General features: G+C 38.9%; 1 protein-coding gene across 1 annotated transcript in view; it reads right to left on the bottom strand.

Moving 5' to 3' along the window:
* LOC128643576 (ATP-dependent DNA helicase Q4-like) overlaps window positions 1-24,780 on the bottom strand; it is a gene marked incomplete at both ends in the record, with an annotated part of 235,780 nt that overhangs the window by 192,790 nt on the left and 18,210 nt on the right. The window contains one exon of the mRNA XM_053696416.1: window positions 8,019-8,155. Coding sequence (XP_053552391.1) covers window positions 8,019-8,155 — 137 coding nt within the window. The remainder of the gene's footprint in view (window positions 1-8,018; window positions 8,156-24,780) is intronic.

Below are 24,780 nucleotides of genomic sequence, written 5' to 3'. Positions count from 1 at the left end.
TTTTGGCAGAAAGTAAAATATTGGGATCCTAGGGAATTTTGGAGTTAAAAATTCTAGTTCTTTATTGTTAAGTATACCTGATGTCTTACCTTCTAATAATAGTTTATTGAGGTTTTTGTTGAATTTTTCTGTTGGATCTAGTTCTAATTTTATATAGGTTTTGTTATCGTTAAGAAGCCTATGTGCTTCTTTTAGATATTGTGTTGTGTCCATTAGGACAATCCCCCCACCCTTGTCCGCCGATTTTATTGTAATCTCTGTGTTATTTTGTAGATTCTCCATTACTTTTTTCTCTTTTAGACTCATATTGTATTTTTTTATTTTTGGTAGATTGCATTTTTGAATGTCTTTACAGACTAGTCTTTCAAAGGTTTCCAAATAATTACCTTTTTCATGAATCGGGTTAAATTTTGATTTTATCTTAAGATTAGTATGTTGAATACCATCTTGTTTCAAATCTAATTGCTTTTCTATGGGGTTTTTTAAAAAGAATCTTTTAATAGTTAGGTTTCTAACGAATTTTTTTGCATGGATATGAGAATTGAATTTGTTCATCCGTGTTGTTGGAGCAAAAGATAAGCCCAAACTTAGGACCCTTTCTTCTTCTTTATTCAAAATTTTACTACTTAAATTAAAAATACCCTGATTTTTGTTTATTTCAGCCTTTTTGCTTCGTTTTGACCTTCCTCTTCCTCTCTTTCCTCTAGGCTTCTTTTCTTTCTTGTATTTTGTTCTGTCTCTCGTCTGTTTAACTCCCTTGAGGTGCCCTCCTTTAGAGGGCTCCTCTCTAAAAAAACTGGTTCATTATTAGATTGATTATCTTTTATTGATTTGGCATTCCCAAGGGATTCATAACGATTATATGTTGGTGTCTCCCAGTATTGTTCTTGTTTGGAACTGTTCCTTCTATTTGTGTTTCTGGGATATTCCCAATTGTTGTGTCTATTATGATTTTCCCTGTATGGGTGTTGCCTAAAGGTATTATGTTGAAATTCAGAATAGAAGTGTTCTCTATTTTGGTATCTTGGGAATCTTGGTCTGTCAGCTTGCCAATTTCTTTCATAGAATCTATCATGTTCATAGTTGTTATTATAAGAATAATGGTTTCTTCTATTTTCTTGATCACTTCTTCTATTATTATATGAATGAAATGTTCTGATGGGTTTAGTTTGTTTGTATTCATGTTTATATTCATTCCTTTGTTCTTTATTGTGTGTGTGTTCTGATTCAATTTTATTAATATTTTCATTGGTTTTTGGATTGTTATCATTGATGTCCCTTTCCATCTTATTCCATTTAGTTCTAAGAAGGTCTTTATTGAGATTGGATAGTTTTTCAATTATTATTTTTTGTTTTTCTTTATATTCATTACTGCTTTTTTTATCTTTCAATTTTTCTTTAATTTCTAAAATGTTTTGTTCAATCTCTACCAGTGTTTCTTTTCTTGATCTTTTTAGAATGTCAATAAGGGTATTAGAAGCTTTCTTTAATGTGTCTGTCCACTCAGCTTGTAGTGTATCAGTTAATTGAAATGTACAATTTTTACTTAGTTTTAAACCTCTTGGTATGATGTTTTTCGCTGTATATTTATTTAAAAAAGTGAGTTCCATTTTTTGTTTTAATTCTTTGAACCGCTAAGTCTGGGACTGCATACTGCAAAACCTTACTGACTTTGTACAACTTTAAATTGCCATAATAAGAAACATTTCTGTTAAGAAAATACGGCAATGGGAAATCCTTAGAAACCTGATTGCAAAGACTCCCTTGTTTATATAGAGTTGCAGAAATTATTAGGAATTCAGAATCTACTGCTAACAGATACTGTTTTTACTTTAATTTTTTAATTTTGGGGAGACGTCCCTTTTATTTAATTCGATTTTTATATTGTTATAATAAATAACTTTTATTAACATTTAATCTCCTCTTTTGTTGTTCTTTTGGCATATATTTGTACAAAAGAGAAATACCTATATAGTATTTGAATGAAGATATATATTTGAACATCGGTATACTTAGAATTTGTAAGTTAAAACCAAGTTTAAAACGTATGAAATTTTCAAGAGAAATATTGATTCTATATAGCAGTGTATATTTAAAATCAAAGAATTTTTGGTTGCAGAAAATTTGTCACACAGTGCACTTTATTTTAAATTATTATAAATTATGATATATGGTCATAATATATCCTAAAACGTTATAAAATACACAAACTATTACACAGCATTTATATAAACAAACACTGAAATTTTAGTTTTATATATTTAAAGTAATTATTTGAGCAGACACTGAATACACAGACACATACTGTGTTAAATATTCACCATTTAGATTTCTTAAGCTTTCACTAGCGCCCTCACGCCCCACCCCTCTTTTTTGTATAACACCAAATTAGTCTGAAGGACTTATTTACTGTGAGGTGTTTGGAATCACTGTTTCCAGCGCTCTACTTATCTCACTTACACCAAAAAGATACTTAATTACATGATAACAACTAACGTCCTAACCGAATGGGATAAGACTTTAGCTACTTCTACCCACATCTCATCTAAATTCTCTCCCCTAACTCCGATTATCGAAAACAAGGACCTTCCATACTATAAGCTCAGTCACCGCATCAAACATCCATACCACTTAAAGGTCGGTTCCATTTAATATGCTGTTGAGAATAAACTTTTTAAAACACATACACAATTACGGGAAACACATGGGGAGATTTTCTCCTCCTGGCTGAATTACAATCAGCTTCTCCATTATATATCGCATCATAAATACAAGCAAGATCTAGGAAGGGAACTCACACAATTTGAAAAGCTGTGCATCTCACCAACTATCCCTAGACATTTGATATTTCTTATATAAAAGCTTACTTCCACGATACTACAACTCTACCGACATATACCCTTGCCTGGAACAGAGAATTATCCCAAGATATAGACTTTGATTCTTGGAGGAAAGATTTTTTGCTAACAAAGCGCTCCTCGGTGTCAGCTACCGTCCAGGAGATCCACTTGAAGCTCCTGACCAGGTGGTATCTCACCCCGTCAAGGCTTCACAAAATTTTTCCCACTCTGAACAACACATGTTGGAGAGGGTGTGGGGAGGAGGGCACACTGCTCCACATATGGTGGACCTGCCCTAAATTGCAGGTATATTGGTCAGAAGTCTTCTCTACAATATCAAATATCTTACAAATACAAATCCCGCAAACCCCTGAATAGTACAAATAGCATAGTGGTTAAGACGTCCACCATTGATAGGACAGGACCGTGAGTTCGAATCCAGTGAAGAAGTAAAATAGAATTGAAAATACTCCTCATAAAATGGAAAATTCAAGAACAAGGGGTCATGAGCTCAAGCTAAAGGGTAGTAGATTCAGGAGTAATTTGAGGAAGCACTTCTTTACAGAAAGAGTGATTGATTTATGGAATAAACTTCCTCAAGAGGTAGTAGCAACAAACACTGTGGGGGACTTTAAAAATGCATGGGACAAGCATAGGGCTATCCTACGAACTAGATAAGTTTATACTGTTAGGTAAGGTGGGGCAGACTTGCTGGGCCTATGGCTCTTATCTGCCGTCAATATCTATGTTTCTATGTTTCTATGTTTCTGAATGCTTATTATTTTGCTCAATACCCAAAATAAGACAAAATCAAATTGGCCCTCCTGTTAATTATGTTGACGGGCGCTAAGAAACTCATCCCTAAGAAATGGAAATCCAATTTCTCTTCTCTTCCTCTTCTGTACTTTCCTCTAGGAAATATTTCTTCTTAATGCACCTATTTCTAATAAAATTCTGGAGCCCTCGAAGTGGCAATTCTTCTCTGAACGAGAGAAACAGCAAAACCCCAGACGTACGTTTCGGCCTATTGTGGGCCTCGTCAGTGAGGTGCAGCCATATCCCTCTAGGCACACTGAGCAACGGGTCCACGTCTGGATTCCCGCATCACACTTTGGGAGACTTCCCAAAATGTCATAATTTGCATAAATAAAAAGAGAGAAGCGCTCAACCTGGAAACGAACAATAGCATAATAGCTTGTTCTATGGCTAGTTACCACCCAAGAAGCAGCCTCTTTTTGCTCAACATGTGCCTTTCACAGAGAAAAACTTTCCTGAAGCTTATCAGTCTGATCCTGACTTCACAGTACAGTCCAGCCCCGAAATACCAGGCAATTCTTCTCTGAACGAGAGAAACAGCAAAACCCCAGACGTACGTTTCGGCCTATTGTGGGCCTCGTCAGTGAGGTGCAGCCATATCCCTCTAGGCACACTGAGCAACGGGTCCACGTCTGGATTCCCGCATCACACTTAGGGAGACTTCCCAAAATGTCATAATTTGCATAAATAAAAAGAGAGAAGCGCTCAACCTGGAAACGAACAATAGCATAATAGCTTGTTCTATGGCTAGTTACCACCCAAGAAGCAGCCTCTTTTTGCTCAACATGTGCCTTTCACAGAGAAAAACTTTCCTGAAGCATATCAGTCTGATCCTGACTTCACAGTACAGTCCAGCCCCGAAATACCAGGCAATTCTTCTCTGAACGAGAGAAACAGCAAAACCCCAGACGTACGTTTCGGCCTATTGTGGGCCTCGTCAGTGAGGTGCAGCCATATCCCTCTAGGCACACTGAGCAACGGGTCCACGTCTGGATTCCCGCATCACACTTAGGGAGACTTCCCAAAATGTCATAATTTGCATAAATAAAAAGAGAGAAGCGCTCAACCTGGAAACGAACAATAGCATAATAGCTTGTTCTATGGCTAGTTACCACCCAAGAAGCAGCCTCTTTTTGCTCAACATGTGCCTTTCACAGAGAAAAACTTTCCTGAAGCATATCAGTCTGATCCTGACTTCACAGTACAGTCCAGCCCCGAAATACCAGGCAATTCTTCTCTGAACGAGAGAAACAGCAAAACCCCAGACGTACGTTTCGGCCTATTGTGGGCCTCGTCAGTGAGGTGCAGCCATATCCCTCTAGGCACACTGAGCAACGGGTCCACGTCTGGATTCCCGCATCACACTTAGGGAGACTTCCCAAAATGTCATAATTTGCATAAATAAAAAGAGAGAAGCGCTCAACCTGGAAACGAACAATAGCATAATAGCTTGTTCTATGGCTAGTTACCACCCAAGAAGCAGCCTCTTTTTGCTCAACATGTGCCTTTCACAGAGAAAAACTTTCCTGAAGCATATCAGTCTGATCCTGACTTCACAGTACAGTCCAGCCCCGAAATACCAGGCAATTCTTCTCTGAACAAGAGAAACAGCAAAACCCCAGACGTACGTTTCGGCCTATTGTGGGCCTCGTCAGTGAGGTGCAGCCATATCCCTCTAGGCACACTGAGCAACGGGTCCACGTCTGGATTCCCGCATCACACTTAGGGAGACTTCCCAAAATGTCATAATTTGCATAAATAAAAAGAGAGAAGCGCTCAACCTGGAAACGAACAATAGCATAATAGCTTGTTCTATGGCTAGTTACCACCCAAGAAGCAGCCTCTTTTTGCTCAACATGTGCCTTTCACAGAGAAAAACTTTCCTGAAGCATATCAGTCTGATCCTGACTTCACAGTACAGTCCAGCCCCGAAATACCAGGCAATTCTTCTCTGAACGAGAGAAACAGCAAAACCCCAGACGTACGTTTCGGCCTATTGTGGGCCTCGTCAGTGAGGTGCAGCCATATCCCTCTAGGCACACTGAGCAACGGGTCCACGTCTGGATTCCCGCATCACACTTAGGGAGACTTCCCAAAATGTCATAATTTGCATAAATAAAAAGAGAGAAGCGCTCAACCTGGAAACGAACAATAGCATAATAGCTTGTTCTATGGCTAGTTACCACCCAAGAAGCAGCCTCTTTTTGCTCAACATGTGCCTTTCACAGAGAAAAACTTTCCTGAAGAGGCTGCTTCCGGGTGGTAAATCGCCATAGAACAAGCCACTGAGCTGTTGTTCGTTCCTGGTAGAGCGCTTCTCTCTTTGTATGCAAACATATAAAATATGCCTCAGATTGTATTACATATACCTATGGACATGGGAAATACAATTCAGAATTATAATAGATTAAATAACAATTTTAATAATCCCATGTTTGAAATATATATATATATATATATATATATATATATATATATAAAACATGTTTTCTGTTTTTCCAGATGAAGCAAAAAGATGATAGTTCATCCCATGTAGGCAATCCTGTATCTAAGTCATATCATATGATTATGCACTAAATGTTTATAAAATTTTAAATACATCTCTTGAAATATAATGAGATGGATGTATGGAAGTCACTTTGATGTGATATGACTATAAAATACTGATGTTTGATATCAAATTGTAAATTTTCTGTTATGCTAAATGAAATATAAATGCTAACAAGAGAAATGTATTAATGCAATAATTTAAAGTATGTTAAATAACCATTATATGGGGAGATATTGGGATTAACAGTATAATTCTTTTGATATAAAATAATATTAAAAACATAAGGTATCTAGTATTGGAATAATCAGAAAATTGACATGAGGCTATACTGCCTGGAATTCGGATTGTAAGTAATTAATGTAAGAAATTATGATGATTCTAAATAATCAGTATATGGGATATTTCAAAATTTAGCAAACATGAGTGTTAGAAATGGTTGAGTGAATCTGTTTGTCTTGTCTGCTGCCCCCTGATGGCCGGAATCCAGTATTGCAGCCAGGTGATTGGCTGTTAAGGGATGCATTTTCCCTAGCAACCATATATCCCAGGTTGTCCAATCAGAAGGGACAAGGTTCCGAAGGGCCGCCCATATTTCTCATCTATGATTAAACAATATAAGTTGTAGGCAGGATAGGAGAAGTACTGACTGGCTGCTAAGGATTTTTGCTAAACTGACTGAAAACTGTTGCGTGGGAGACAGTCAAAACTATAAGCAAAGTGGGCCATACTTTTTCCTATCAATTGCAATTACACTTATTTTTATATGAGGTGAGATTGTTTCTATTAAGAAATACTGGATATCGATTGGGGTTCATCTTGGTAATGTATTAAAAGATTGCTGTAGTAAATAAATTTAAAGAGCAGTTTATATTTTAACTCATATTCATAGTCTATGTATTGTTAAACATATATCCTTAATGCTAAATTGTTTCATCTGTGCAGATATAGAGTTATAATTCAGAGTTGGGCTATTGGCACAAATAATATATACAATTTCTGATGTTTTAAAAGAAGTGTATATTGTACTATTGTTTAACTTAGCACTGTTAAATGTATTGCTGAATGTGAGAAGCTGCTATCTTAAGTCTCATTGTGATATTTTAAATGCAACTGAATGAAATTCTATTGTGAGTAAGGCTAATTTTAAAGGTAAACTTTTATGAATTTTGCATAGCATATTTAAATAGTTTTTAAACGCGTATAATATTGATTCATATTCTGGTTCCCATAAATATATTTAAATTTGTTCATAGATATTAACTAATAATAAAGAATTCAGGAATTTATATTAATCTTATTGTCTTAAGTATATGCATATTTGATTGTGGGTTTAGTTTAAAGAAAGATTGTTAAATACATTAAGTTATAACCCTGCCATATACTCACATATTATTTGGAGAGTACTGCTAAGATTCTTATAAATATACTGACAGTGTGCATATAACTGTATCATGTGACAGCCAATCACACAATGCACATATGTATATTCTGTGTATCGTGCACATGCTCAGTAGTAGTGTGCATATAATTTGTTTTGATCATTTAGATAACAGAAGTGAATTGAAATATTGTATAAAATTGCTGCTCTGACTTTTCTGTCCCTTTAACGGCAGCTTCTTTAGTGTAAATCAGGTAGGGGCTGCACAGGTTGCACTTGCCGGACTTCTCTCAACCTCATGCAAGTTACTTAGTGAGCAGATCGCTGTAGCTCGGCCAATAACATGTCAGTTTGCTACTAAACCCGTATCTACTATATAGTGCATCACTGTTACAGGGGTGAGCAATATTCTGCTGCTATTAGTGAGGGTTACCTGGTCATCCATGAGCGAAACTAGTGGGGAAATAACAAGGGTGATACACGGCGATCTCTTGGCATAGAGATATGCAGGCAGCTGGTAACACAGAGACTTTCCCATTCCTGTAGAAAGAATAACCAACGAAGACAGCCCTAATAGGGAGAAACATTGTCACATGATCAATACTGGTGGAGACAAAGAATAAGAGAGGCTGATTATAGATTTATACATTATTATACGTCATGACTTTGTGGGATATCTATCAAGCCGTCAACTGTGTTGCATTCGCCGGCACCAATACGCTCGGCTAACATCGCGGCAGGGTATCTCAATACGCTCTCCTTTTTTAAAAAAGCAGGCAAAAAGACGCGCACCAAGTATGAGGCAATGAGCATCGGACTGTTAACTAACAGTCATTGATCTTGCATCTATTCGGCTTTTTCCCAACTTTATTTATACTCTGTCACTAAACGCTTCCACTATACTAAAATGTTTAACCCCTATCCCGTCACTCCCCGACCCCACCGCAACATAAAGTTATTAACCCCTATCCTGCCGCAGCCTAAATAAATGTATTAACCCCTAAACCTCTGGCCTTCCACATCACTGCCACTAACTAAATCTATTAACCCCTAAACAGTCAGCCCCCCACATCGCCAAAAAAAACTAAATTTATGCTTACCTGATAACTATTTATTTCTTGACACGATGAGTCCACGGATCATCATTAATTACCGTTGGGAATATCACTCCTGCCCAGCAGGAGGCGGCAAAGAGCATCACAGCAGAGCTGTTAAATATCTCCTCCCTCTCATATAACAGTCATTCGACCGATGTAAAGGAGAGAAAGGAAGAAACGAGGTGCAGTGGTGTCTGAAGTTTATAAAATACTAACAACCTGTCTAAATAACAGGGCGGGCCGTGGACTTATCGTGACAGGAAATAAATTTATCAGGTAAGCATAAATTTTGTTTTCTTTATTATGACACAATAAGTCCCCGTATCATCATTAATTACTGTTGGGAATCAATACCCAAGCTAGAGTACACAGATGATAAGGGAGGGCCAAGACAGGAAACCTAAACGGAAGGCACCACTGCTTGATAGAGGACCAGGTTGCAGGCTTGCAAATCTGTTCCATAAAAGGCTTCATTGTGAATGCCCACAAAGTAAAAGAAGTAGCCGTATCTTTCTGTTTTTAACGTTAAACAGAAGACTGACTAAAATCCTTAGTCGTCTGTACAAAGAATCATAATGCACGTACCACGTCCTGCAAAGAAGGATTAGGACACAAGGAAAGAACAACGATCTCTTAATTAATGTTCCGTTCCAAAACTACATTAGGGAGAAACCCTAATTTAGTACGTAAAACCCACCTTATCCGATGAAAAATAAGGTAAGGAGGCTCATACTGTAAAGCCGAGAGCTCTGACACTCTACGAGCAGAGGAAATAGCAACAAGAATCAAAACTTTCCAAGATAACAACTTAAAATCTAAGGAATGCAGCGGCTCAAATGGAGCCCCTTGAAGAACCTTAAGAACTAAATTAAGACTCCAAGGAGGAGTAACTGATTTGAACACAGGCCTGATCCTGACCAAACGAAAGTACGTCTGGGAGTCCGCCCGACGTTCATGTAACAAAATAGACAAGGCAGTTATTCGACCCCTTAGGGAACTTGTCGATAATCCCTTCTCCAAAAATTCTTGGAGAAAAAGACCTAATTCTAGGAATCCGAACTCTACTCGTTTTTAAGAGTAGCCCTTGGATTCACACCAGAATAAATATTTACGCCATATCTTATGGTTAAAATTTCCCTAGTCACAGGCTAACAAGCCTGAATCATGGTCTCAATGACCGATTCCGAAAATCCGCGCTTGGATAAAATATAGCGTTCATTTTCAAATAGTCAACTTGAGTAAAACTAGATTTGGATGAAAGAAGGGTCCTTAAAGTAGAAGGTCCCTCCCCAACAGAAGTCTCCAAGGTGGAAAAAGAGACATGTCCACCAGGACTGCATACCAAATCCTGCGAAGCCACGCCGGTGAAATGAGGATCCCCTCTCCTGCTTAATTTGAGCCAAGACTCAAGGAAGAAAGCAAACGGAGGAAATATGTATGCAAGACCGAAATTCCAAGGTACCACCAGAGTGAATATCAGTACACAAATATCAATTGCCTTAGGCAATTGCAAGAATGTACTTGTGTAGCACTCACCAGCAATTGATCTATTTTGGTCCAATGCTACCTTAGGTAAAGAAGCCCAAAGAGGGGCGATTAAAACTTAACTTTTATTTTGTTAGTTAAAATCTTTACAACACATTAAAATCCACAAACAGTGTGGGGTGAGGGAATGTTGTTCCAAAAAGGAATAGACCATTAGTACATTTTTGGTAAATCCAAGGGAAAGTACCCTCACTAATATGGGGTGCTACAATATACCTCGGGTGTCACCCTTTTATATGTAGGGTCCTGAGTTATATCTCAGGTGTAGCTAATCCCCCAATAGTTGTGTGTAGTCCGCAATGTGGGGAGTGTGATTACTAGTTCTGGTTTGTGTTTTATTATTTTAGAACCCAAAATGTAACGGTCCCGTACAGTTCTTTGCCACTCCTTTGTTGAAGGATAGGATAGAATTATCACCAGACTGGCTGTGCTAAGGAGTCTATCAGCGGCTTAGTGATGAATTGGATGGATATGCTTATATTGTGGAGATTATAACTGGGGGGTGACAATATAGCACGTTATTGTAGAGAAATTGTTTAACCCACTTATCTACGAGGGTTAGGAGGTATTCTCCTGTTTATATGTGGAATCAGGTTGATCGTGCTACAGTATTGATCTGATATTACAGATATTCTTAACTGTTGTATAGATAGCCCTGTGGGGTAATTAGAATTATTTATAGTTATCAACATATGTTATTATAATTCCATATAGAGAGCTAAATATACCTATACGTTAAATACGCTGTCAATTTGTACTGAATATCTGTTATAGTGTGCGGTGCTTCTACTCGTTTTGTGATACTTGGTATATAGAGAGCCTGAATGGCGAAAATGAGCGGAGCTTAACTGTCGAAGGACAGTAATAGTATTCAGAAAAAATTTAGTTTCCTGTAGGTCAGAATAGCTGGTTTCTAAACCGGTGATATCAAAACCTGCCCCTGCTTGATTATCTATATATAGGTTTTCTTAGTATTGCGGATGCACCTTTAAATTCCTTATCGTAAAGTAGGACTTATCAGTATACTACATCAGTCATTACTGTATATATTAACCCCCCGTTTTTTTCGGGTTTTGCTCCCCAATATACTATGTAAATGAGATTAGTTTAGCCGGAAGTTTTCAGTAGTCAGCGTTAATGTAGTGGCTAAACAATTATAATAATCTAGATGGTAAGATTCGAGTTGCCGTTTGGCCTTCCCAGCTTATAGTATAAACACACAAATATCAATCCCTTACCATTCAGGGTTGTAGTACCCTCTAACCGTAATATATTAATTTCGTTTTGTCTATTTTTGCGGTAGTGATTAGTAAAGTACTAATACTGGCTATTGACAGCTTGTCTGGCTAGAGGATCTCAAGTTCACACACGGTTCACACATGTACCATTTTAAATTATTTTTCTAATTAAACATTCATACACCAGGTCACACTGTTTGAAAAGTTTAAAAAGGAGAAAAGTTCTCCAGCTGCCCTGACATGTTTCGCCACAAAGGCTTTGTCAAAGGTGGGGCGCCCGCCGAACAGCATCAGTAGTGCCGTCGCCTTTCTCTTGTCAGTTTCTGAATATCAGTACAGCCTGAGGGTTCCTTGACCTCGACCCATACCTCGGAAGCTTGGCATTCTGTCGAGAAGCCATGAGATCCAATTGCCGTTGAGAATGAGGCTGGAAAAACCCTTCCGGCTAGAGTTCCCACTCCCCCGGGAGAAAGGTTGGTCTCTTTATGAAAACCGTCTCACAGATGTCCACCTTTGGGATGTGGGTCTCCGACGGACAGCAATTATGGGTCTCTGCCCACTGAACGATCTTGGCTACCTCTGTCATGGCCAAGAAAACTCTGAGATCCTGACGGTTGAAGAAAGCCATTGAGGTTATATTGCCTGACTGGAACCTGATGAACCAGCCCGAAGCTGAGGCCAGGCTAGAAAAGGATTGAAGATTGCTCTCAATTCCAGAATGTTTATGGGTAGAACAGACTCTGACCAAGTCCATGTTCCCTGCTCTTAGAGAGCCCCAAACTGCTCCCCAGCCCAAAAGGCTGGTATCTGTTGTCACAATCACCCAGGAAGAACTGCGAAAGCAGGTTCCCTGGGAGATAAGATCCTGAGACAACCACCAATGTAGAGAATCCCTTCTCTCCTGCTCCGACTGAAACCGCGGAGACAGATTTGTATACTCTCAGTTCCACTACCTGAGTAAGCTTAACTGCTGAGGTCTGAGGTGGGAACGGGCGAATGGGATGATGTCCATTGCTGCTACCATCAGCCCATTACCTCCATGCGCTGAGCCACTGATGACCGAAGAGAGGACTGAAGTGCTAGGTAAGAATCGAAAATCCTAGATTTACTGACAACTGTCAGACTTCATTGATGAGGATACTAATATAGTCTCCAAGAAAACTACCTTTGTAGTTGGAACTAAGGGACTCTTTTCCAAATTCACCTTCCATCCGAGAGATCGCCGGAAAAATAACCACATTTCCGTGCGTGATCTTGCTTGTTGAAAGGAAGGCACCTGAACCAGATGTCGTCCAGCGAAGGTACCACTGCAATGCCCCGCAATCGGAGCACCACCAACAGGGATCCCAGAACCATTAAGAAAATTATTGGAGCTGTGGAAAGGCCGAAGAAAGAGTCACAAATTGGAAGAGTTTGTCTAGAAAAGCAAACCTTAGAAACTTGTGATAACCCCTTGTGAATGGGAACATGCAGGTACAAGTCCTTTAAATCCACTGATATCATAAATTGACCCTCGAACGGTACTCTAAGGAATTTGTTTAGACTCTTGAGATCTAAAATTGGCCTGAAGGTTCCCTCTTTTTTGGGAACCACGAACAGATTGGAATAAAACCCCAAACCTCGTTCCTGCATTGGAACAGGAACTATCACTCCCAGGTCGGAGAGGTCCCATACACAGTGTAAGAACACCTCTCTTTTTGTCTGGTCTACAGATAATCTAGAAAGCAGAAACCTGCCTCTGGGAGGAAAACTTTTGAACTCTAGTTTGTATCCCTGGGACACTATGTCCACTGCCCAGGGATCCTGAACATCTCGAACACAAGCCTGAGCGAAGAAGAAAAGCCTGCCCCCTACAAAATCTGGTCCCGGATCGGGGCAGGCCCTTCATGCCGTCTTTGATTCAACAGTAGGCTTCTTGGATTGCTTTCCCCTATTCCAAGACTGATTGGGTCTCCAGGAAGGCTTAGACTACTCCTGCTTGGAAGAGGGAGTGGAATAATTTCCTTTGAACTTTCGAAAGGAACGAAAATTACTCTGACGTCTCTTATCCTGTAGATGAGACATCCGCAGACCAAGATTTTACCATAACGGGCTGCGAGCCAATATGGCAAAACCTGAAATCTTAGCTCCCAGCTTAATAATCTGAAGGGAAGCATCTGTAATAAAGGAGTTGGCTAACTTAAGGGCCTGTGTCCTATTCTGGAGGGGTGTCTGTCCGAATAGAATCAGACAATGCATCCAACCAGTACGCCACCGTACTGGTGACAGTAGCAAAACAAACCGCAGGTTGTCATTGCAACCCTCTAACTTCTTATCCATAGGATCCTTAAAGGAACAACTATCCTCCATGGGAATAGTATCTCTCTTCTAGCGTGGAAATTGGCCCTTCCACCTTGGGTACCAACTACAAAGACTCCTTGATAGAGTCTGTTATAGGAAACTTTTTTTTTTTTTTTTTTTAAATAGGAGATGGAGAAAAGGGGATACTCAGTTTCTCCCATTCCTTCGCAATCATCTCTGTAGCCCTATCTGGTACAGGAAATACTTCTACCATGGAGGACACGTCAAAATCTTTGTATAGTTTACTGGACTTATTAGGATTGACTATGCCGGTAGTGTCGGAGTCGTCCAGGGTAGCTAAAACCTCCTTAAGTAACAAACGGAGGTGTTAAAGCGTAAACCTGAAAGAAACAATTTCAGTATCAGATAAAGGTATTACACAGACTGAGTCTGAGATTTCCCCCTCATATACTACCAAAGTATCTTCCTCTTCAGGGAAGAAACATTCGGAAAAGCTACTACTGTATCAGCAACGTTATTCACTGATTAAATACATTTCCTCGAGCGCTTTAGAGAAGCGATGACTTGCAAAGTAACTCCAGGTGAAGTTTGAGAGGAAGCGCAGGGCACTGCATGTGTGGGCTATAAAATTTTGGACACTTGAGGAGAAATATGCGGCATATATTGAGCAGTGTCAATAGACTCCTGAACAGCATCCGCCTTAAGAGTTGGCTCAGAAAAAAAATATCTATCCCTATATTTAAAGTTCTCTCACAACATAAGGAACAGACAAGGGATTGGTGGTTCCACATTTGCATCAAAAACATAAGGCGACACTTTACAGGGCCTCTTGGTCCATTCTGACTCGCATATGGTTGATTAATCAAATAAAAGTCTTACATTTTTTAATAAAAATGAACACAGAAAAAATGTTACTGTCTCTTTAAATTTTAAAACGCAACTTCTTTATTTATGTGTGCAGAAATGGCTAAATAGGTACACAAATACTGCAGAACCCCTCTACACCTCAGCTTAACTTTTCTGAGGTGCCTGCCAGCCCTTCTGACACCGGTTACAATCTCAGTAAAAAATCCGGTCCTATGTGTAAACACTCTGATTTAAAACACTCTGTTCCTTCCGATAACCGGAAGTGCTAGGAAAGCGGTGCGCAACCCAAATTGGTTTCAATAGCAATCTCCCGGTCGCCATTTTTAAACCACCAGGAGTATAATTAACAGTCTGACCAGCTTCAGCTTTCTAGGCAGCTGCTTAGCCTGTGTGCTATAAGTTATCAGTGAAACCACTTCACACTGAGCCCACCGTGAGCAGTTAAAAACCACCTCATCTACAGTCTATCCTCAGCCCCAGTGCCTGCCTAAAAAAGTCCTGTCGATAAATCCCCTCCTTTTATCTGTAGGAGGCTCTATGTCCCAGGAAAATAAAGTGCTCCACTTCCTCTGAGATCTTTTATCTTTTCCCAGACCCAGAATAAAAAGTCAGCACTTACCTTGTAAATCTGCCAGACAGCAAGGTAGCTCAGCAGGTTTGAGAGGTCTTCTCCCTCACATAGCCCTGTGGAAAAAAGATAAAACCTGAGTAATCTTACTTAGGCTATCAGGATTAGGGCAGAATAAAAATATGGGAGGCACATTGAGAATTATGTCCCACAAGTTCCCATTGCTCTAAAGCCACCACTGCTCTACTGAAGAGACTGATATGGACTATGGCTACACCCCAGAACAAACTAGCACAATCTTGTACTACTTAAAAAATAATAAACTCTTGATTGAAGAATCTTTTCTAACACCTAACTTTACCACTTCCTTGCTCTAACGTAGGCAAAGAGAATGACTCGGGTCGGAGAGAAGACAGGAGATATTTAACAGCTCTGCTGTGGTGCTCTTTGCCTCCTCCTGCTGGACTGAAGTGATATTCCCAACAGTAATTAATTATGACCCATGGACTCATCGTGTCATAAGAAAGAAAGAAATTAAAGCTATTAACCCCTAAACCTAACAACCCGCTAACTTTAAATTAAAATTACAACATCCCTATCTTCAAATAAATTTAAACTTACCTGTTGAATTAAAATAAAAAATATTTAACTATTAATTAACCTACCCTAACTATTATCCTACAATTAAATAAAACTACCAATTAAATTAACTAAATTACATATTAAAAAAACCCTAACCCTAATTAAATTATTTAAATATACAATTAAACATTATTAAAAGTTCTACATTACCAAAAGAAAAAAAAAAACTAAGTTACAAAAAAACCAAACACTAAATTATGAAAAATAGAAAAACAAATTATCAAAAATAAAAAAGAATTACACCTAATCTAATAGCCCTATCAAAAGAAAAAAACATAATTTATGTAAGAATTTACCTGATAAATTCATTTCTTTCATATTAGCAAGAGTCCATGAGCTAGTGACGTATGGGATATACATTCCTACCAGGAGGGGCAAAGTTTCCCAAACCTCAAAATGCCTATAAATACACCCCTCACCACACCCACAAATCAGTTTAACGCATAGCCAAGAAGTGGGGTGATAAGAAAAAAGTGCGAAAGCATAAAAAATAAGGAATTGGAATAATTGTGCTTTATACAAAAAAATCATAACCACCACAAAAAGGGTGGGCCTCATGGACTCTTGCTAATATGAAAGAAATGAATTTATCAGGTAAGTTCTTACATAAATTATGTTTTCTTTCATGTAATTAGCAAGAGTCCATGAGCTAGTGACGTATGGGATAATGACTACCCAAGATGTGGATCTTCCACGCAAGAGTCACTAGAGAGGGAGGGATAAAATAAAGACAGCCAATTCCGCTGAAAATAATCCACACCCAAAACAAAGTTTAAATCTTATAATGAAAAAAACTGAAATTATAAGCAGAAGAATCAAACTGAAACAGCTGCCTGAAGTACTTTTCTACCAAAAACTGCTTCAGAAGAAGAAAACACATCAAAATGGTAGAATTTAGTAAAAGTATGCAAAGAAGACCAAGTTGCTGCTTTTCAAATCTGATCAACCGAAGCTTCATTCCTAAACAACCAGGAAGTAGAAACTGACCTAGTAGAATGAGCTGTAATCCTTTGAGGCGGAGTTTTACCCGACTTGACATAAGCATGATGAATCAAAGACTTTAACCAAGACGCCAAAGAAATGGCAGAGGCCTTCTGACCTTTTCTAGAACCGGAAAAGATAACAAATAGACAAGAAGTCTTTCGGAAATTTTTAGTAGCTTCAACATAATATTTCAAAGCTCTAACTACATCCAAAGAATGCAACGATCTTTCCTTAGAATTCTTAGGATTAGGACACAATGAAGGAACCACAATTTCTCTACTAATGTTAGAATTCACAACCTTAGGTAAAAATTTAAAAGAAGTTCGCAACACCTCCTTATCCTGATGAAAAATCAGAAAAGGAGACTCACAAGAAAGAGCAGATAATTCAGAAACTCTTCTAGCAGAAGAGATGGCCAAAAGAAACAAAACTTTCCAAGAAAGTAATTTAATGTCCAGCGAATGCATAGGTTCAAACGGAGGAGCTTGAAGAGCCCCCAGGACCAAATTCAAACTCCAAGGAGGAGAAATTGACTTAATAACAGGTTTTATACGAACCAAAGCCTGTACAAAACAATGAATATCAGGAAGACTAGCAATCTTTCTGTGGAAAAGAACAGAAAGAGCAGAGATTTGTCCTTTCAAGGAACTTGCAGACAAACCTTTATCCAAACCATCCTGAAGAAACTGTAAAATTCTAGGAATTCTAAAAGAATGCCAAGAAAAATGATGAGAAAAACACCAAGAAATGTAAATCTTCCAGACTCGATAATATATCTTCCTAGATACAGATTTACGAGCCTGTAACATAGTATTAATTACTGAGTCAGAGAAACCTCTATGACTGAGAATCAAGCGTTCAATCTCCATACCTTCAAATTTAAGGATTTGAGATCCTGATGGAAAAAAGGACCTTGCGATAGAAGGTCTGGTCTTAATGGAAGAGTCCACGGTTGGCAAGTGGCCATCCGGACAAGATCCGCATACCAAAACCTGTGAGGCCATGCTGGAGCCACCAGCAGAACAAACGAGCACTCCTTTAGAATCTTGGAAATCACTCTTGGAAGGAGAACTAGAGGCGGAAAGATATAGGCAGGATGATACTTCCAAGGAAGTGACAATGCATCCACTGCCTCCGCCTGAGGATCCCTGGATCTGGACAGATACCTGGGAAGTTTCTTGTTTAGATGAGAAGCCATCAGATCTATTTCTGGAAGTCCCCACATTTGAACAATCTGAAGAAATACCTCTGGGTGAAGAGACCATTCGCCCGGATGTAACGTTTGGCGACTGAGATAATCCGCTTCCCAATTGTCTATACCTGGGATATGAACCGCAGAAATTAGACAGGAGCTGGATTCCGCCCATACCAGTATTCGAGATACTTCTTTCATAGCCAGAGGACTGTGAGTCCCTCCTTGATGACATTGTCCGTCGGTTGTGACATTGTCCGTCTGAAAACAAATGAACGACTCTCTCTTTAGAAGAGGCCATGACTGAAGAGCTCTGAAAATTGCACGGAGTTCCAAAATGTTGATTGGTAATCTCACCTCCTGAGATTCCCAAACCCCTTGTGCTGTCAGAGACCCCCAAACAGCTCCCCAACCTGTCAGACTTGCATCTGTTGAAATCACAGTCCAGGTCGGAAGAACAAAAGAAGCCCCCTGAACTAAACGATGGTGGTCTGTCCACCACGTCAGAGAGTGTCGTACAATCGGTTTTAAAGATATTAATTGAGATATCTTTGTATAATCCCTGCACCACTGGTTCAGCATACAGAGCTGAAGAGGTCGCATGTGAAAACGAGCAAAGGGGATCGCGTCCGATGCAGCAGTCATAAGACCTAGAATTTCCATGTATAAGGCTACCGAAGGGAATGATTGAGACTGAAGGTTTCGACAAGCTGAAACCAATTTTAGACGTCTCTTGTCTGTCAGAGACAGAGTCATGGACACTGAATCTATCCGGAAACCTAAAAAGGTTACCCTTGTCTGAGGAATCAATGAACTTTTTGGTAAATTGATCCTCCAACCATGTTCTTGAAGAAACAATACAAGTTGATTCGTATGAGATTCTGCTAAATGTGAAGACTGAGCAAGTACCAAGATATCATCCAAATAAGGAAATACCACAATACCCTGTTCTCTGATTACAGACAGAAGGGCACCGAGAACCTTTGTAAAAATCCTTGGGGCTGTTGCTAGGCCAAACGGCAGAGCCACAAACTGGTAATGCTTGTCTAGGAAAGAGAATCTCAGAAACTGATAGTGATCTGGATGAATCGGAATATGCAGATATGCATCCTGTAAATCTATTGTGGACATATAATGCCCTTGCTGAACAAAAGGCAGAATAGTCCTTATAGTTACCATTTTGAATGTTGGTATCCTTACATAATGATTCAATACTTTTAAATCCAGAACTGGTCTGAAGGAATTCTCCTTCTTTGGTACAATGAAGAGATTTGAGTAAAACCCCAGCCCCTGTTCCAAAACTGGAACCGGCACAATTACTCCAGCTAACTCTAGATCTGAAACACATTTCAGAAATGCTTGAGCCTTCACTGGATTTACTGGGACACGGGAAAGAAAAAATCTTCTTGCAGGAGGCCTTATCTTGAAGCCTATTCTGTACCCTTGTGAAACAATGTTCTGAATCCAAAGATTGTGAATCGAATTGATCCAAATTTCTTTGAAAAAACGTAATCTGCCCCCTACCAGCTGGGCTGGAATGAGGGCCGCACCTTCATGTTGACTTGGGAGCTGGCTTTGGCTTTCTAAAAGGCTTGGATTTATTCCAGACTGGAGATGGTTTCCAAACTGATACCGCTCCTGTAGGGGAAGGATCAGGCTTTTGTTCCTTATTGTGACGAAAGGAACGAAAACGATTAGTAGACCTAAATTTACCTTTAGATTTTTTATCCTGTGGTAAAAAAGTTCCTTTCCCCCCAGTAACAGTTGAAATAGTGGAATCCAACTGTGAACCAAATAATTGATTACCCTGGAAAGAAAGGGAAAGCAAAGTTAACTTGGAAGACATATCAGCATTCCAAGTTTTAAGCCATAAAGCTTTTCTAGCTAAAATAGCTAGAGACATATACCTGACATCAACCCTAATGATATCAAAGATGGCATCACAAATAAAATTATTAGCATGTTGAAGAAGATTAACAATGCTATGAGAATTATGATCTGTTACTTGCTGCGCTAAAGCTTCCAACCAAAAAGTTGAAGCTGCAGCAACATCCGCTAAAGATATAGCAGGTCTAAGAAGATTACCTGAACATAAGTAAGCTTTTCTTAGAACGGATTCAATTTTCCTATCTAAAGGATCCTTAAAGGAAGTACTATCTGCCGTAGGAATAGTAGTACGTTTAGCAAGAGTAGAGATAGCCCCATCAACATTAGGGATTTTGTCCCAAAACTCTAATCTGTCAGATGGCACAGGATATAATTGCTTAAAACGTTTAGGAGTAGTAAAAGAATTACCCAAATTATTCCATTCCCTGGAAATTACTTCAGAAATAGCATCAGGGACAGGAAAAACTTCTGGAATAACTACAGGAGATTTAAAAACCTTATTTAAACATTTAGATTTAGTATCAAGAGGACCAGAATCCTCTATTTCTAATGCAATTAAGACTTCTTTAAGTAAAGAACGAATAAATTCCATTTTGAATAAATATGAAGATTTATCAGCATCAACCTCTGAAACAGAATCCTCTGAACCAGAGGAATTATTATCAGAATCAGAATGATGATGTTCATTTAAAAATTCATCTGAAAAAATGAGAAGTTTTAAAAGACCTTTTACGCTTACTAGAAGGAGGAATAACAGACATAGCCTTCTTAATGGATTTAGAAACAAAATCTCTTATGTTAACAGGAACACTCTGAGTATTAGATGTTGATGGAACAGCAACAGGTAATGTAACATTACTAAAGGAAATATTATCTGCATTAACAAGTTTGTCATGAAATTCATTACAAACAACAGCTGGAGGAACAGATACCACAAGTTTACAGCAAATACACTTAACTTTGGTAGATCCAGCATCAGGCAGCGATTTTCCAGAAGTATCTTCTGATTCAGGATCAATCTGAGACATCTTGCAATATGTAAAAGAAAAAACAACATATAAAGCAAAATTGATCAAATTCCTTAAATGACAGTTTCAGGAATGGGAAAAAATGCCAGTGAACAAGCTTCTAGCAACCAGAAGCAAATAAACAATGAGACTTAAATAATGTGGAGACAATAATGACGCCCATATTTTTTGGCGCCAAAAAAGACGCCCACATTATTTGGCACCTAAATGCTTTAAGCGCCAAAAATGACGCCACATCCGGTAACGCCAACATTTTTGGCGCAAAAACGTCAAAAATGACGCAACTTCCGGCGACAAGTATGACGCCGGAAATAACTTAGAAAAATGTTTTGCGCCAAAAAAGTCCGCGCCAAGAATGACGCAATAAAATGAAGCATTTTCAGCCCCCGCGAGCCTAACAGCCCACAGGGAAAAAAGTCAAATTTTAAGGTAAGAAAATTGATTTATTCAAATGCATTATCCCAAATAATGAAACTGACTGTCTGAAATAAGGAATATTGAACATCCTGAATCAAGGCAAATAAATGTTTAAACACAAATATTTAGAACTTTATATAAAAGTGCCCAACCATAGCTTAGAGTGTCACAAAAATAAGACTTACTTACCCCAGGACACTCATCTACATGTAGTAGAAATCCAAACCAGTACTGAAACGAGAATCAGTAGAGGTAATGGTATATATAAGAGTATATCGTCGATCTGAAAAGGGAGGTAAGAGATGAATCTCTACGACCGATAACAGAGAACCTATGAAATAGACCCCGTAGAAGGAGATCATTGAATTCAAATAGGCAATACTCTCTTCACATCCCTCTGACATTCACTGCACGCTGAGAGGAAAACCGGGCTCCAACCTGCTGCGGAGCGCATATCAACGTAGAATCTAGCACAAACTTACTTCACCACCTCCACAGGAGGCAAAGTTTGTAAAACTGATTTGTGGGTGTGGTGAGGGGTGTATTTATAGGCATTTTGAGATTTGGGAAACTTTGCCCCTCCTGGTAAGAATGTATATCCCATACGTCACTAGCTCATGGACTCTTGCTAATTACATGAAAGAAAGGAAATTTATGCTTACCTGATAAATTGATTTCTTCTACGATACGACGAGTCCACGGATTTCATCCTTACTTGTGGGATATTATCCTCCTGCTAACAGTAAGTGGCAAAGAGCACCACAGCAGAGCTGTATAAATAGCTCCTCCCTTCCCCTCCAGTCATTCGAACAAAGGTTTTAGGAAGAGAAAGGAAAAGCTAAAAGGTGCAGAGGTGACTTTAGTTGTTAAATAAAAAATATAGTCTGTGTTAAAATGACAGGGAGGGCTGTGGATTCGTAGTATCGTAGAAGAAATCAATTTATCAGGTAAGCATACATTTCCTTTTCTTCTACTAGATACGACGAGTCCACGGATTTCATCCTTACTTGTGGGATACAATACCAAAGCTACAGGACACGGATGAAACGGGAGGGACAAGACAGAGACCTAAACGGAAGGCACCACTGCTTGAAGAACTTTTCTCCCAAAAACAGCCTCAGAAGAAGCAAAAGTATCAAATTTGTAAAATTTGTAAAAAGTATGAAGGGACAACCAAGTCGCAGCCTTACAAATCTGTTCAACAGAAGCATCGTTTTTAAACGCCCATGTGGAAGCCACAGCCCTAGTAGAATGAGCCGTAAATCTTTCAGGAGGCTGCTGTCCAGCAGTCTCATATGCCAGGCGGATGATACACCTCAGCCAAAAAGAAAGAGAGGTAGCTGTAGCTTTCGGACCCCTACGCTTTCCAGAATAAACAATGAATAATGAAGATGATTGACGGAAAACCTTAGTCGCCTGTAAGTAAAACTTCAAGGCACGGACCACATCCAGGTTATGTAACAGACGCTCCTTCTTAGAAGAAGGATTAGGACACAAAGAAGGAACAACAATTTCCTGATTAATTACATAATTTATGTAAGAACTTACCTGATAAATTCATTTCTTTCATATTAGCAAGAGTCCATGAGCTAGTGACGTATGGGATATACATTCCTACCAGGAGGGGCAAAGTTTCCCAAACCTCAAAATGCCTATAAATACACCCCTCACCACACCCACAATTCAGTTTAACGAATAGCCAAGAAGTGGGGTGATAAGAAAGGAGCGAAAGCATCAAAATAAGGAATTGGAATAATTGTGCTTTATACAAAAAAATCATAACCACCACAAAAAGGGTGGGCCTCATGGACTCTTGCTAATATGAAAGAAATGAATTTATCAGGTAAGTTCTTACATAAATTATGTTTTCTTTCATGTAATTAGCAAGAGTCCATGAGCTAGTGACGTATGGGATAATAAATACCCAAGATGTGGAACTTCCACGCAAGAGTCACTAGAGAGGGAGGGATAAAATAAAGACAGCCAATTCCGCTGAAAAAAAATCCACAACCCAAAACAAAAGTTTAAATCTTAATAAAGAAAAAAACTGAAAATATAAGCAGCAGAATCAAACTGAAACAGCTGCCTGAAGTACTTTTCTACCAAAAACTGCTTCAGAAGAAGAAAAAACATCAAAATGGTAGAATTTAGTAAAAGTATGCAAAGAAGACCAAGTTGCTGCTTTGCAAATCTGATCAACAGAAGCTTCATTCCTAAACGCCCAGGAAGTAGAAACGGACCTAGTAGAATGAGCCGTAATCCTTTGAGGCGGGGACTTACCTGACTCCACATAAGCATGATGAATCAAAGACTTTAACCAAGACGCCAAAGAAATGGCGGAGGCCTTCTGACCTTTCCTGGAACCAGAAAATATAACAAATAGACTAGAAGTCTTCCTAAAATCTTTAGTAGCTTCAACATAATATTTCAAAGCTCTTACTACATCTAAAGAATGTAAAGATCTCTCCTTAGAATTCTTAGGATTAGGACACAATGAAGGAACAACAATCTCTCTACTAATGTTGTTAGAATTCACAACCTTAGGTAAAAATTGAAATGAAGTCCGCAACACTGCCTTATCCTGATGAAAAATCAGAAAAGGAGATTCACAAGAAAGAGCAGATAACTCAGAAACTCTTCTAGCAGAAGAGATGGCCAAAAGGAACAAAACTTTCCAAGAAAGTAATTTAATATCCAGAGAATGCATAGGTTCAAACGGAGGAGCTTGTAAAGCCCTCAGAACCAAATTAAGACTCCAAGGAGGAGAGACTGACTTAATAACAGGTTTGATACGAACCAAAGCCTGTACAAAACAATGAATATCAGGAAGATTAGCAATTTTTCTGTGAAAAAGAACAGAAAGAGCAGAGATTTGTCCCTTCAAGGAACTTGCAGACAAACCTTTATCCAAACCATCCTGAAGAAACTGCAAAATTCTAGGAATTCTAAAAGAATGCCAGCAGAATTTATGAGAAGAACACCAAGAAATGTAAATCTTCCAGACTCGATATTAAATCTTCATAGACACAGATTTACGAGTCTGTAACATAGTATCAATTACTGAGTCAGAGAAACCTCTATGACTAAGAATCAAGCGTTCAATTTCCATACCTTCAAATTTAATGATTTGAGATCCTGATGGAAAAAAGGGCCTTGAGATAGAAGGTCTGGTCTTAACGGAAGAGTCCAAGGTTGGCAACTGGCCATCCGAATGAGATTCGCATACCAAAACCTGTGAGGCCATGCTGGAGCCACCAGCAGTACAAACGAACGTTCCATTAGAATTTTGGAAATAACTCTTGGAAGAAGAACTAGAGGCGGGAAGATATAGGCAGGATGATAATTCCAAGGAAGTGACAACGCGTCCACTGCCTCCGCCTGAGGATCCCTGGATCTGGACAGATACCTGGGAAGTTTCTTGTTTAGATG

The sequence above is a fragment of the Bombina bombina genome, unplaced genomic scaffold, assembly GCF_027579735.1.
Source record: "Bombina bombina isolate aBomBom1 unplaced genomic scaffold, aBomBom1.pri scaffold_624, whole genome shotgun sequence".
Classification (NCBI taxonomy): Eukaryota; Metazoa; Chordata; class Amphibia; order Anura; family Bombinatoridae; genus Bombina; species Bombina bombina.
Note: the sequence above shows the minus strand (reverse complement) of the source record. Positions and strands in the feature narration are given on the sequence as shown.